The 15,201-nt window shown below is 42.3% G+C and overlaps 1 protein-coding gene across 2 annotated transcripts in view; it reads right to left on the reverse strand.

Moving 5' to 3' along the window:
- Positions 1–1,847: 1,847 nt before the first annotated feature.
- The window catches only part of GAREM1 (GRB2 associated regulator of MAPK1 subtype 1), a 206,987-nt gene continuing 193,633 nt past the window's right edge, over positions 1,848–15,201 (reverse strand). Inside the window, exons 5-6 of one of the 2 annotated variants that reach the window (XM_025365646.1) lie at positions 8,522–8,688; positions 1,848–7,064 (exon numbers count right to left, since the gene is read on the reverse strand). In XM_025365646.1, the coding sequence (XP_025221431.1) occupies positions 6,170–7,064; positions 8,522–8,688 (1,062 nt within the window). In that variant the 3' untranslated portion in view covers positions 1,848–6,169. Of the gene's footprint in view, positions 7,068–8,521; positions 8,689–15,201 lie in introns of both variants that reach the window. The other variant, XM_025365645.1, reaches the window with a different exon arrangement.

Genomic DNA, 15,201 nt, shown 5'->3' on the forward strand with positions numbered 1-15,201 from the left:
GGCCCGTCACTCACCCTCTATGGGTTTCATTCCTATAAGGAGGGAGACCAGATCCTTGCCAAGGTCCCCTCTGTCTCTAAACTTCTATAATCTGCCTACAGATGGTATTTTCCATGCTTGGCACTATGTCTCCTGGCCATGTGTTTCTGAGCACACAGAATCTGTTTCTTATCTTTACTTATCACTGCCTCTGACCCTGAGACCACTGTTAGCTTAGGTCATTCAACCATATCTCTTACTTTTCAGTTGCCTGTGTCTTTTAGAGCTAGTATTTGAGTCAATCTATGGGAACGTGTCCTTTCAAGTCATTTTTTTAAGCCATTAAATGGAAATCATTGAATTAAATAAACTAAGAAAAATTTATTCATTGGGAAGCGATACAAACTCAACCTGGGATTTCTAGACAACTTTACATTTCATCCATTTTTAGGCACTCAGATATTTTATGATGAGTACAAGTTTCATTGATATCAGTCATTTGACCTTACTTCGTTACATTGTCACATGGCTGCAGTCTTGAGCTTGACGGCACAAAGACCGGCCACCATCACCATCAGGAATGTGATTTTCACATTGTCATTCAACAGAACCTCAAACAGCACCTACTTCTGAAGATACAACAATGAAAACATAAGCCCTGATATCAAAGAGCTTATAGCTTTCCAGGGGACCGAGATATGCACAGAGAGCTATATCAGTGCAAAGGAGTGAAATCTAATCAGCTTGGGGATGACACTTCGTAAATCCTGAAGGATGTGCATGAATCACCTAAGCAAGAAGGGGCTGAGCACATCTTTTTACTCATTTCAGTGTAATAAGAATTGAATCAGCACTTATTGTTTTCAATGATTTGGCTTTTTCTAACTTCAGACATATAAGGAATCGAAGGACATCTGATTCTAACCCAACTTATTTCTAAACTCAAATTTACTTTGCAATATCTAATTTTGGGAGTCAAATGCTCTCGTGTATACTACTTGATGAAATACTCTAAATCTCGAGATAGATCTCGGGAAGTTTCGGTCAATCTAAGTCAAGCCTATAGGTTCTTCTAGCACACATTCCTGAAATCCAGTAACGTGGCCACGTATGGGTTTAGTCACAGGTTTATCCCTGTTGAAACAGGAAAGAAGGGTTGAAGGCTTAAGTATAAGATGGAATGAATGATTTGGGGATGCTTTTAGTCTAGTAAAAGAAGACAGGAAGATTTGGGGCATAAAATATTGAGAAACTATTTTATGCTACAAGTTCTCTTAACCAAACTCCACTGGCAATTCTCCAGCTTCTGTGTAACATTTCCCATTGGATGCTGCAGCATATTGAGCACTCAATTTTTCTTTAGTCACCTCAGCCATCTCTGCTATTTGCTAGTTACATAAGTTAAACTGTATGTAAGCAGAAGAGATATAATTTTATGTTATCTTTCTTTTCCCCATTCAAATGTATACTTTTATTTAGTTTTTAAGAGTTAGTCAAGTGCAGTAGTGAGAGTGGGGAAAGAGTAGAACAAGGAGTTTGATCTGTAACTGACAGTGAACGATCAATTGAGACAACTATCTTTGGACCAGTTTTTTTTTTTTTTTTCCTCACCAGTTCATCTATTTTATCTTCTGCGTTATCTCCTGACCACACAGGTACTGGATCCTCTGTATGCCATCAAGTTACCTAGTTACCTGCATCTTCTGACTATGCACAATAGCCACAGTCTTCCATCTCTTTATTAATACAGAATGGGCTTGCAGTATTGGGACTCCCTCCAAATTCCCTACTCCTAAGTGAGGATGGGAAACAAGTCCTTGGAAAACTATGCACTAGGTCTGACCACTGAGGAACAACTGCAAGAAAAGCAACTTTGAGAATTTCTTTATTAGAGACATTTCAGAACCATTTAAATCAACAGACAATGAAATTTTTAGACATAACATACTGTGTTTATCTTGAGGTACACATTGGGCCCATTAGATAATGTTTTGGAAAGTAATGCAACTGTTAACTGATAGTTAACAACCCAGGTTTTCCAAGCAAAGAAACTGTAAAGACGGTTACAAAATTCTTAGAAAAGAATACACCATTTCCATTTAAGATAAACTCTCCAAATTCTTAACTGATTTCAAATTTTAGGCTTAGCTTAAATATTTTAAATGAAACTTAATATGAGAGTGGGAGAAAAGGTTTATAGCTATAGCTAAGAAATTATCTGAGCCCTACTACATGAGATTGTAAACAAAGGAAATTCGCAATCTGATAAGCTCTATTACAAAATTTATAGCCTAAAAATTAGAGCAGCAAAATTACAGAAGATATTTGTATATAGTTTAAACTGAAATCACGTTTATTCCTTGTTTCTGGCTATCACAATGAGACACATTTTAAAACACCAAGTTTTGAAGACTAAACGGTGTGATTTAACATGATGCGACCATGAGCATCCCATATTATTACAATCCCACAATCTAAAAGCTCTACTTCACATAATTTGCACTCTAGGCCTTTTATTCTTCTTGCTCAAGCAGCCTGGTGCCTTTAGGTAACTTGAAAGATAGTGGAAATTGATAAAAGAGGCATGTTTCTGAAAACCTATGTCCAACAACAGATTTAACTTTTCTGGTAGACTGAAATCAAAATGTCCTTTGAACAGTTCACTAGGTTCTTCAGAGGATTATTTGTTTTCCAGTTTGTTATTCAAAATGTTAATCTTATACTTGCTAGGCACGATGAGTAGTGACTTATACAAAGTGTTTAAAAAATGAAGGACCCTCCATCCTGCCACACCCCGCCTCCTATCCCTGGACTTCTCAGGGAGCTGTATGGATAACATGCAGGTGGCTGTGGAATGTGAGCAGAGACTGTTTATGCATGTGTCTGAAAACAGTTGGAATGGACTGTCATAATATTTCCTATAAGATTGTTGTATTTCGACATGAGACAAGAATAAACACTGCAATTTAGATGAATGGGCAGTCCGCTGCAACTTCATAAACTGCAATGATATATGTGGGTTGAAAGAATGTAAGTAAATTTCACAGTTCATAAAGTTGAGCAGCTCAACTTAAAGAAGAGAAAACTTGCAAGATTGATCTGTGTTTGAATTCTGCCTCCCAACATGAGTCAGGCCCACATTATACATTTTAGCTGCTTGGCTTGGTTTATTGCTGATTTTCTTTTCTGATGGGGGCCATGATGATTTTTGCCATGAATCTAAGGACCCAAAAGGGTCTTGTTTAGACAGACACTTCCTCTCTTTTGATTACAGGGGACCTGCCAGAGGACATAAGATGATAAGCCTTGACCTGGTTGGTTAGAAAGGTTCTGTGTGTGGATATCTGGGCATCACTTTTCTGCTGTCTCCTTATTATCACTGCTTTGCATATCTTGTCAGGATTCTCTTGGAGCTATGAATGCTTTGTCTAGTCAGGGCGCCAAGGTCCTTCATAGACAGGTGCTCGGCTTAGGAATGGCAATTTCATTTATTTGTGGCTTTTAGAGATGACAGAAGATATTTATTACAATTAAAAGAATTGCAGGTCAGTAAAAAACAAAACAAAACAAAAAACAACAACACTAGGCAGTGAGAGAGATACTTTCTGCCTCCAACACATTCCAAGCTTTAGTGATCTTGGGGTGTTCTGTACCCCTTAATAGAGGCTGACATTTTAAAGACAGGACACATGTAATTCTCCATATACCCAGCTGCCCAGAGGACTTCACATCTTTCTTACCCACACATACATACTCTTAGCAACTGAGATGTCAAATATAAACAATATGATCTCCAAGAGGGCAGGGGCTGTGTCTTTTACTGAGCACTGTAGAGTGATACTAGACTGTTTCATGCGTAAGTGAACCAAAGGCCACAGTCCCTGCCCTCAAGGAGTCTCCGCATTGCCAATCAATATAAACTTGACAAAAATACGCCAAGTCCCAAACAAGCAAAAAGAATTTAAAACCCTATTTTGTGTAGTTTTTACAAAAATAAAAATAAAAACAAAAAAACGCTAAAAGGAGTCAGTTGTTTTTGTGAGGCAACCTTCATAGTAAACCCAAACCAACCCTGTTCCTTCTTCCTGAATTTGAGAATCGTGTCTGAGTGTTAAGTATTTTAAAACGGATTCAGCTAGGTTTGCCAATGAAAACTTGCAGCTTAGTAACTGCATCTTGCCTGTTTTTATTTTAGAAAGAAGTTCTGAGAGATTTACTTTCCTAAGGGAGGCAGTCCCCCTCACACAGAAGGATGCTTTCAGAACACGAAAGCCTCATGGGTCTCAAGTCCTGTGAGTGCAGTACCAGACACTTCCTCATCAACTTGTCAGTGACTTTTGAAGAGGTGCTCCAGTGTTAGAATTTTACAGGGTATTCTTTTTGCCTATAGTATTTACATTTTGGGAGACATGTTAGGAGAAAAAAATACTTTTTTTGATAAGGGAGATCTAAGATGGAAAATGAGATCTAACATGGAAAATTAGGTATCAATTCACCTCAACTCAATATGGATTAAAAGTGTCTTTCTTCTAATGCCAAGAAACAGAGACACGTTTCACAGGTCTATAAAACTAGACTGGTGGGTCTTGTCTTTCAATTTATTTTTTTGTTTTGGTAGCAGGAAGAGATAAGATGTAAGTCCATCCTGCAAGTTTTGCTGCCGCCTCGCTGGCTGACCTTGCTATTCAAGAGGGCACGGTGTGCACCTCGGTCATGGGCTGTCCGCACGTCTGGAATCTGGGGCCAGACTCTGGGGTGCAAGGGAGTAGATGATGCCTTGCTCTGAGAACTAACACAATCCTCAGATGTATATTCTCTAAAAAAGAATGATGACGATGCCATTATATTTTGGAATACTTAATCATATTTAGCAAAAATTCTGAGACTAATGTCAAAGTATGGTAATAATGTATTTTCTTTGAAAGAGAGGGAAGAAGTGGTTTATGAAATAAACAAGTCCTCTTCTAGGTATTTTAAAAATACTCAACAGATGTGGCATATATAATAAGAAAGGTTGGTGCATCTGATTTCTGAGCTCTCGTAAAGCATGAAGCAGGTTGAGAAAGGGTAATGCATGCTGACAAATGCTCTTCAGACCTCTCGTCATCAGACACCAGGGGAAGGAGACCCTCAAACCGGAGAATTATAATTCAACAGAAACTGTCATTTCCCCAGATGTCATGGGAGTATTACATGCAAAAACCAGCCCTGCAGTGAGTGGGCTTAAACTCAAACTTAATTCTTCAATACAGGACTCTTTACTGACTTGTTCTAAGTTTTCAGTGATGAACCCAAATAAGACTGAGCTTCAAGTGACAGGGTTCTGAGAATCTTTGGAGTCATTCTGTCCACTAATCCTAAGAGAATCAATGTAGATAACAGTCCCCAAACCTCAATGGATTATTTAAAAGTGAACAGATGTTACCTAAAATATCAGAATCAAAATTATGTGTAAAACATATCCGGGTGTATTGTGTATGCATCTATACATGTTTATATATGTATATTATTTTTTCTCTGCTCAATAAAATTAGCAGCAGTTACAGATAAATTATTGTGGTCATGATTTGTGTGATTTCTAAGGACAACATATATCCCTTTATCAACACATGACTTTTGGAAAATGCCTTCTCATAAAAAGATCCCCACCAAGCATATAACATTAAAGTGTCAATTCATAGCACTAACATTTTCAGGCACAAGAGTAAAACAATTAGCATGAAGCAATCTGAATGACGGAGCACAGAACATAGTTAATTGTCTAAAGTCAACCCTCCTAAAAGAAGGGAATTGTTGTTCAAAGTGTTTTTTTTTTTTTTTTTTTTTTTTTTTTTTAAAGATTTTTATGTCTTTCAGCTTTGGCTGTTTTGTAATAAATATCATACCTTCTCGCATAAACCTACTTGGGTAAGAATGACTTCTCTGCACATGCCTTTTTTCCTGTTAGCAGCTGCTGAGTGTTTGTTGAGTGACGTACAAGGCACACCTCCAAGTGTTCTGTACAGCATTTTTATTGATGTACAAAATAGCCTGTTCACCATTCAAAAACGTAATCTGCATAGTAAGAGTTTCTCTTATCCCTATTTACAGAGAAGGTTTTTAGTGCAAAAACATGAAATTGTGTCCCAGCCCACCCCTTCTAGCACACGCATTGATCAGTTTTGTTCCATGCTGGCTGAGGGTTATTTGGCTATATTTTGGGCCTCCAGCCATTAATGAACTGCATTATCTTCTTCACCTGCAGTTTGCTCAATTTGAAATCCTCTGAGAGGATTTCTTCCGTTAGCTGAACAAGCAGGTTCCCATCAATCTTTTCAGTAACAAAGAATGATATGACATCTTCGGACAAACCAATGAACCGTAGTGACTTGGCCACTTCCTCTATAGAGAGTCCTGATAGGTCAGCCGGTGGCTGCCACGGGGAACCATCGCCACAGGATCTGGGGGCCAGCTGGAGGTGGAGCGGAGATGAGAAAGGGTAGGAGGCAGAGAAGATGTCCTGCATGCCCTTTTTAACAAAATACTGGTCCTCAGAGAGATCTGGTGACCCAGACTTGGGGTCTTCCTCAGCACCATCAATTTTCAGAGGCAAAGGAGATGTTTCGGAGGCGACCTTCTCTTCCACTAGTTTTGGAGCCCTGGGGGGTAAGGCAGGGCATGAAGTACTCTGCTTTGTCACGCCAGCTGCAAGAGTTTTCACATCCGTACTCTCCAGAGAGTAGCTGGCTGACTTGGGACAACCAGAGACGCTGCTACTGAATTCTGCAGTGACTGAGCTAGGGGGGCTGGACAAGAGCTCACAGCCATCAAAATCGAAAGGTGCTGGGCAGTTTCTCTTTGGTGTGCCTGGCGTCTTTTGTCTAGGGTAACTGTAACTCCTGCTTGGATCCAGAAGGAAGTCACTCCTGGTCTGGCTCTCTGATGCTCCCAAATAATGATTAGGCCACGAAAGCCGAGAGGACACAGCTTCAGCAGAAGGACTTCCAAATGGGGATTTCAGGTCCACAGAATCAGTTTTCACTCGGTTACATGGATAGCAGGAAACAGGAGTGCTTTCAGAAGGACTTGTGTCAGTTTTAGTGACGCTGCTTAAAAGCAAACACACAAAGAGAAATCAGTTACAAGAAAAAAGCCAAATCCCAAGGCTTTCGTTATTTATAGATGTTACTGCTGAATAGAAAAGTGCAGTTAGTTTTGAATTCAATAAAGTTCCTGCTAACTTCACTGGTTTTTTTTTTTTTAAAGAATCTTTAATAAAATACATTGGTAATTTTAGATATGTACATAATGATTTAAAATGCTACAGAGGAGATAAAGTAAGTATTTCACCTAGTAAGAAAAGCGTTGTTAATAGGTGCCTGGGTCTTTACGATGAGGAAAATTATTAAGTCATGTGTAGGCTCTGCACCAACAGGTGCCATGATGGATGAATAATGTCTGCAGTGAGCGAGGGTAGAGTGAGAGAATAGTAAATGGGTGGCGCATGCTTGCCATGCTTGCGCTACAATGACATGATGGCATCACACCACCCGTGACTCTATTTCCATCCAAAAGTCTGAGGTAGGAGGAAATGCTTCAAATAAAATGCTAATCCTTGCCTTGGTTTCTGAACAATCGAGTAACATTAGCACAAGGATTTAAATGTCCAGAGAACAAAAAATACCTGCAAAGAGAGCTACTTTAAACTGTAACGAGCGCATGTGGAGTGGTGGATTAGGCTCTGGGGGGGCCGTGTTTTAAGAGCAACAGGAAACTAGAGTGTGCTCAAAGGAGGGTGAGCAGGCCGGTGAGGGGTCTGACAGTGACGTCAGGGAAGCAGCAGAGGGAGGCACGGATGTTTCTTTTGGAGAAGAGAAGACTTCTATCATAGCTGACTCGGAATTTTCATGAGTCGACAAAGAGATACGGGATGGACCTATTTTTATTTCTTTAGACCTAAGAAATGATTGAAAGTTACATAGAGATTGATTTCAACTCAATATAATAAAGTTTTTTTTTTTTTAAAGTATTGCTACTTGCCAACAATGGAATGAGCTGTGTTGTAGAAGAATGAGCTCAGAGCACTGGAAGTATCCAGACAAAAGGAAATGACCACCCAACAGTGATGGTCAAAAGGGGACTCCTGTCTGGGGATTCAGAGTAGACAGCCAATGGGACCCTTTCCATTTCAGGTCCTGGTCGAAGGTGCTGTCTGCTGAAGGTACTGTCTGCTCGTGTCAAAGTCAGAGTGGAAAGAACTAGATGCTGATCTGTGAGAACTGACGGCAGCCCCTGGGGTGTTTCCAGGAGAATCTAGTTAAGCCTTTACCTCTGAATTTCTCAGATTGGTGTGGCATCTTTTCTTCCCAAGACACACTGGCTCTTCCATCCTAGCTAAGGGGCCCCAGCATGCTCACCCAGTGAAATTATTTAAAAAACTAAAAAGCCACTTCCTCTCCCACCACCCTGCCTCAGTTAGGGCTACCCTGAAAATGCTCTCAAGAACCCATGAACTGCTGGTTGAGAAGATAAGCGTGCAGCGGGGCCTGGCAAGAAGACTTACATGTTGTGTAGCCCTGAAGAATAGTAGGACAAGGTGGGGCTGGGAGAGCGAGTCTGTTGCCGCGCTGGCTTGACTGTGCGAGGAGGGATGGAGGGACTGGTGGACAAAGGCTTTGCGCTTCGGGGTGGAACAGGTGGGGCGTTCAGGAGCCGGCATTCTTCTCTGACCTGGCGCAGAAAAGAACACTCCAGGTTAGCAACAGACTGACAATGCCACTGGGGGCCAGCTCAATCCTGCAGACTTGCTCAAGTCACTCCTCTTAAACCATAACAGCAGGGTGTAAGCACGGCAGAGAGAAGATTGAAGTAAACAAGAATGATGGGAAGCACAGAGGCTGCCAGAGAGCAAATCAGACGCCTGTCACACACTTGCTGGGACAGAATGACTTTTGAAAGAAACTGCTTCGCAAATGCTGGCTGCTACTGAAATACAGAAAGTAATATGAAATATGGCAAGTTAAAGTATCTATGGTTAAAGAGCTAGTGACATGTGAGGATGGATAAAAAGGAAGTATTAAGAAAATAAGAACATAAGGCATTCACAAATTTAACTTGAGGATTCATCTCTTCTATTAGGTTGTGTTTTTTTCACTGTTCAAGCTGAATTCAATCTGATCCAAACCTTAGAGAACCCTGGACCGGGTCCAGGGCTAAAGCTCCTTCTGAAGTCATGTTCAGGGAATTTTTTTTTTTTTTTGAGATGGAGTCTCACTCTGTCGCCCAGGTTGGAATGCAGTGGCACAATCTTGGCTCAGCTCACTGCAACCTCTGCTTCCTGGGCTCAGGTGATCCTCCCACATCACCCTCCCGAGAAGGCACCTGACTAATTTTTCATATTTTTAGTAGAGATGAAGTTTCTGTTGCCCATGCTGGAGTGCAGTGGCGCCATCTTGGCTCACTGCAACCTCTGCTTCCCGAGTTCAAGCGATTCTCCTGCCTCAGCCTCCTGAATAGCTGAGATTACAGGCACCTGCCACCACGCCCGGCTAATTTTTGTATTTGGAGTAGAGTCGGGGTTTGAACATGTTGGCCAGGCTGGTCTTGAACTCCTGATCTCAAGTCATCCACTTGCCTGGGCCTCCCAAAGTGCTGGGATTACAGGTATGTGACACTGCGCCTGCCCGGCAAGGGCTTCGGAAATGTAAATGTGAGTATCACTGGAGGATCTTATTTAAAATGCAGATTTTGATTCTGTTGACACAGGGTGGGGCCTGAGAATCTGCATTTCTAACAAGTTCCCAGGTGATACTGATGCTACTGGACCAGGGTCTACTCACTGACAAGGTTGCAGAAGGAGTAATGAAGCGGCTCTCTACATCCGGAAAGTACTTTTTAAAAGAGCTGCTTCTAGCTCTCTCCTTTCCTTCGTCTTCACACTGCAGAGGATCTAGCTGATCTGTGATGTCCATGGCTTCTCTGAGACTGCCTGCTGTTCCCCTAATTTGCTTTCCATTCCTTGCAGGCATTTCAGAATATAATCACCAATGAAGCGACATTTTTCATGTACTTCTCCGTGTCAGGCAGCAGGGGGCAGTTTATACCTGGCTCTGCCAGTCTACCCTAAGCTATAGCGGTAAAAATATTAATAGAGCCAATAGCCAATTCTGACTCTGTCAAAAATGCTATGCTTTGAAATGCTCTCCCGGTCTACTTTTAGGCTATGTCCCCACCAAGTTTTTCACCTTCACTTTCAACTCCTTTCTGGCCAAGCAGCTCTGGGATAAGACAAGAAAACAGCAAGCTCCTATTAGCTTTGGTACTGAGTTTGCTTAAGCTGAAATGAAATGGGTTCATGTCATCACACTGCATCTCCTACTATCTACACCGCACCCAGGATCTCTACCTCACACCCCAGGCCTGATCCACTTGCCAGAGAAAATCAGCCATTAAGAAGAGATGCATGGCTATGGGTAGCCCAGTAAACCCAATTCTAAATGAAATGGAAGCAAGTCTCTCATTGGCTACATTTCTTCCCGGGGCTGCCGATCACTGCTCCTACCTGCAGGGCCGACAGCCCTGGTTACTGGGGCCCAGTGGGTTGGGGAGAGGGAATGGTTTCATCTGGAGAAGCTCTGTAGACTAAAAGAAAATATTCGGAGCAGCAGATTTCTTCCACAATAGATGCAGGCTTTCCCCTTGTGAGCTTTTAAAAAGGTGGTGGATGACTGCAGAAAGGATGCCCAGGAGGAAATGAGGTTTGGATAACGACATGAGAGGAATGCTTGGCTGGGCTGGCCCAGGAAAGACCCTTGCATCATTCTGGGGTCTTCCTTTTTTTTTTTTTTTGAGACGGAGTTTCACTCTTGTTGCTCAGGCTGGAGGGCAATGGCGTGATCTCGGCTCACTGCAACCTCCGCCTCCCAGGTTCAAGCGATTCTCCTGCCTCTGCCTCCTGAGTATAGCTGGGATCACAGACATGCACCACCACACCCGGCTAATTTTGTATTTTTAGTAGAGAGGGGGTTTCGTCATGCTGGCCAGGGTGGTCTCGAACTGCTGACCTCAGGTGATCCACCCTCCTTGGCCAGCTGGGTCTTCTTAAGAGGCTGAGAACTGACCAGGATGTTACAGCTGAGGCTGGGCCACCCCGCTTTATAGCTTTGGTTCATCTTCCACTGCCTTGTTAGTGAACTGTAAGGTAGCCAAATGTGTTTGTTTCTTAGGGAATATCTGTAGACTTTAGGGTGGATGGGTGTCACTTCATTACAGATGTGCTTGGTTCTATTTATGTTTATAGTAATAGCTCATGGAAAATGCGAGACGATAAGGACTCTGTCAGTTAACTTCTTAATTTTAAAATAAGTACTTAGTCACTTCCCAATATTGGATTAGAGTGGAACATGAGGAAAACATGGTTAATGCTGGATTCAATTTAGCATTTTCAAAACTTTAGAATTAGCCATTAAATATGACATTTCATTAGGAAACACTTACCTGAGATGTCAATTATAATATGCTCAGATGCCAATTAAAATACGCATTTTGATTTACAATAGTCAGCTGACTTTGGTCTATAAACTCAGAAAAGAAGCCACTTGCAGTTGAAATTGACCTAAAGGAACTCCCCTCTTCCTGTTCTCATAACCAATCCCAGGTACCCAAGGTCACTTAGAGCTGGTTCCGCCACCTTCACAACTAGGGACTCCTGAAGGGCTAATATATTTCCCACAATGGCGAGGAGAGGGCGGTAGCGAAGAGAAACACTTCCAAGCTACAGGGCCTGGTGAGGAGGTAGCCGGGGCCAACTGGAGTGTTTATGGTTGGTGCTCAAGACAGAATTTGAGACATGGAAAGCTTTTGGGGTGGCCACTTGACTCCTGAAGGGAGTTAAAAGAACTAATGTGTGTGTGAGTGTGTGTATGTGAGAGAGAGAGAGAGAGAGATAGAGAGAGAGAGAGAGAGAGAGAGAGAGAGAGAAACAAGCTGATTCTTACTCTTAGGAGATGGGATGTTGTCAGTGATGAAGCAAGAATATGAGACCAGGATTTTTTTCTGTTGTGATGGGAGGGCAACCTGGGTGTTGCTATGTGAGGTCAAGGTAAAAGAATTAGGCTTACCTGAAACTCACTTTAGAGAAAGGTTTTTTTTTTTTTTTTTTTTAAAGGATGACTTTAAAGGGACTCCATTCATGACAAGAATTTCGAGTGTCATTTTGTTAAGGCACAGAGTGAGTGGCTTGTGCTACGCCAGGCAGGTGGGGGGCAGCCCATGGCAGGTGGGCACAGCTGAGGACTACACAGACCCATCGCTAAGTGGCATTATAACTTTCAACTTGTTGCTGCATGGGTGGCCGCTCTGATGATGGCCTATTTATCTGCATCTTAAGGGAAGAATGACATGCTGTGGTGGGATGTATGCATTTTGGGATTCAGAAGTGGCAGAGTGAGGGTATATTGTACCATCTTACATCCTATCTCTTACTATCAGAACAGTAACAGTTCTACTACTCTTTGCTTCTTGATTTGATTCACGTGGGATATTTACATCCAGGAGGAAGGTAGCTGTGTTTTAGATGAATTTTATCTGTCAATAAGAGACAATTTATAAGACTAGACGGTCAATCACCCTATTTCCAGTTTTCCTTCATATTCAATTTAGCTTTTAAGTGTAACATTTTCAGCACATCCCTTCTGGAAGCCTCAGCATGTGGCTCTCATCATGTTACTGGCTGTCTCCGGTGGCTCCCTCTGATTCCTGGATAAAGGCCGGCCTCCCCTGCCTGCCACCCAGGGCTCTGTGCAGTCAGGGTTCCACGCATCTTTCTAGCAAGCTCTCCCACTGCTCCTAGTCTATATGGGCACACAGGTCTATGCAAAGTGGTGGACTCGGTGTCCCCCCCCAGCACACCCTGTGCTTTCCTGCCACTTTCTCTGGTTTAGTTTTTACTGCCCACCACACCTACCAGTTCCTGTGGGCCAGCCCCACACATTACACACTCTGTGTGCCACACACTGTTCATATTTACTTACTCTCCATCTATATTTAACGAGCCTGAGAGCTAAAATGTAGGGACTGCCATACTTGTTATCACCATCCTGGGGATAGCAGAGTTTGGGGATTTGTCACTCCTGGCATGAGCATGTCACACAGAATGCCTGGTAGATGTTAAGGAATGTCACAAAAAATACCAAAAAAAAAAAAAAAAAAGGCACTTAAAAAACCCATATACCATAGAATATCTTTTATATGTTTATGTGGAAATTATTATTGACAAGTCATTTGGGCTGGATGTTAAGTTTTTTTTGGTGACACTGAGTCAATTTAGGGAAAAAAAGGCACCAGCAGACCTGGCACATATGATCACCACCAACTCTACCACCACCCGTTGACACAGTGTCACGGTGAAAATGACAATGACAGTATTCCTGAACTAGGAAATGCTGTGGCTTTAATCTAGCATACCCCAGAGTAATGACTATTCTAAAATGAAGATCTAAAGGACTATATTGTGCCTAATGGACTATTTGTTTCCAATGCAACGTTTACGACTGGATTTCCACCGGCAACACAAGGAGAGAGGGGCCCTTGTAGTATCAGGAATGAACCTCCAACCCTCGTGCTCAGTGAAGAGCTGGCATTCTGTTTTGAGGTGGGTGTTACCGTCCACTGCAGATGATGGTGATCTTTGCCTATGTGTAGTTAATTTCTGGTTATGAGTACCTTAAGTATTCACAGAGAAGCTCCTGGAACCAAAGTCCTGTTGATGACAGGCTCAATGGACACAGTGTGGATACAGGGAGTACCCAAAGCCTCGCTTCCTGAGCAATTCCCTGGCCTAAAGCTTTTCTTCGCAGCTGCTCCACCGCGAGCATACGTCTCTCCTCTTGCTCCTTCAGAGTAAATCTGTCTCTTTTCTAAAATGTTCAGTGTTTCAATTATCATCAAACATGAGACACCACTAACCTGGTGTTGATACAAGTCTCCTTGGTATTCACATGTCAGATCGCGAATGCAGAGCTAAACAGAAAGCTCACTTATTAAAGAGGTAGAAACGGTGAGTTCTGTTCTTTCTTGACTTCACCCTCTTTAGTCAACGAGGCCTATTCCTAGAGAGGCATATTCGGGCAACTGAAATAATCTAAGAGTGGGGGCTTAAAGCAAACTGTAAAAGGTGTCTGTCCTGGGGGCTGCCAGCCGGGATCACAGGCATCGACTTCCATCATCCCTAAAAGTCTGAAGAACATGGCTGTCGCTTTCTCTTTTCCTACCGCCTCTATTAATTCCACTTTGCTATTTGTTCAACTATATTGAGTGCCTATCATGTGCTCATTGAGTTAGTGTTGAGTTACAACAGTGAGTAACTCATGGAATGACTTATGAGGGAGGGAAACAAACACATAATTAAAATACAATCTGGTAAGTGTAATAATAGAAGTATGTGCAAGGTTCATGGGAGCACCATGAATTTACTCAAAGTGGCAGGAGAAGAACAAATTCACAGGTGATTTTACTGAGAAAGTCTTAGGAGGGATTGTGAGTGTGCAAAAGGTAGAACATAAAAGAACATGGCATGAAAGAAGAACCAGAATGATGATCTGGTCTGCGGGCTTAGATGATGAAACAAAACACTGGTGCCGTTCATCAGACAGAAATTTGGAAGAACAGGGCTTGGGAGAAGCAGAGGAGGTCGGTTTTGAAAACACTAACTTTGAGCTCAGTGTTCTAATGATAGTTAGAATCTGAAGTTATGGCGGCACTGAGATCCCAGATGAGAAGCGAAGAAGGTTGAACCCCCAAGGGATGGGCAGAAGACAGAGGAGGGGAAAAACAGACAACTGCACTTTAATGCTCACAGAGCAGAATCATGCTTCAATGGCGTCAAGGAAGCCAAGGGAGGGAGAGCTGCAGGGGAACAACAGTGCAAAGATGGAGACATGTCAGGAAGTCAGAAAAGGGGCTGGAAGAGGTTCCCCTTATGTGACAGTTAGCAAGTCACTGGTGATCTTAGCAAATGAGGTGTGAGTCAAGTGAGGGGGCAGAGCCAGACTCTAGTGAGTCAAAGCTAGACAGGAGGGAAGAGTGGTGTTGGTGAGGGCAGACCACTCTTCTCAGGAATTGTCTGGAAAGGAAGGAGTGAGGCAGTTGTTAGAAAAGGATACTGGTTTGAAGGAGGCATGCCTTTTCAAAAAAACTTTAAAGAAACTTGAAAAAATGTGCCTGGGTATGTATATGCATCCATGT

This window comes from Theropithecus gelada, chromosome 18 (genome assembly GCF_003255815.1).
Source record: "Theropithecus gelada isolate Dixy chromosome 18, Tgel_1.0, whole genome shotgun sequence".
Lineage (NCBI taxonomy): Eukaryota > Metazoa > Chordata > Mammalia > Primates > Cercopithecidae > Theropithecus > Theropithecus gelada.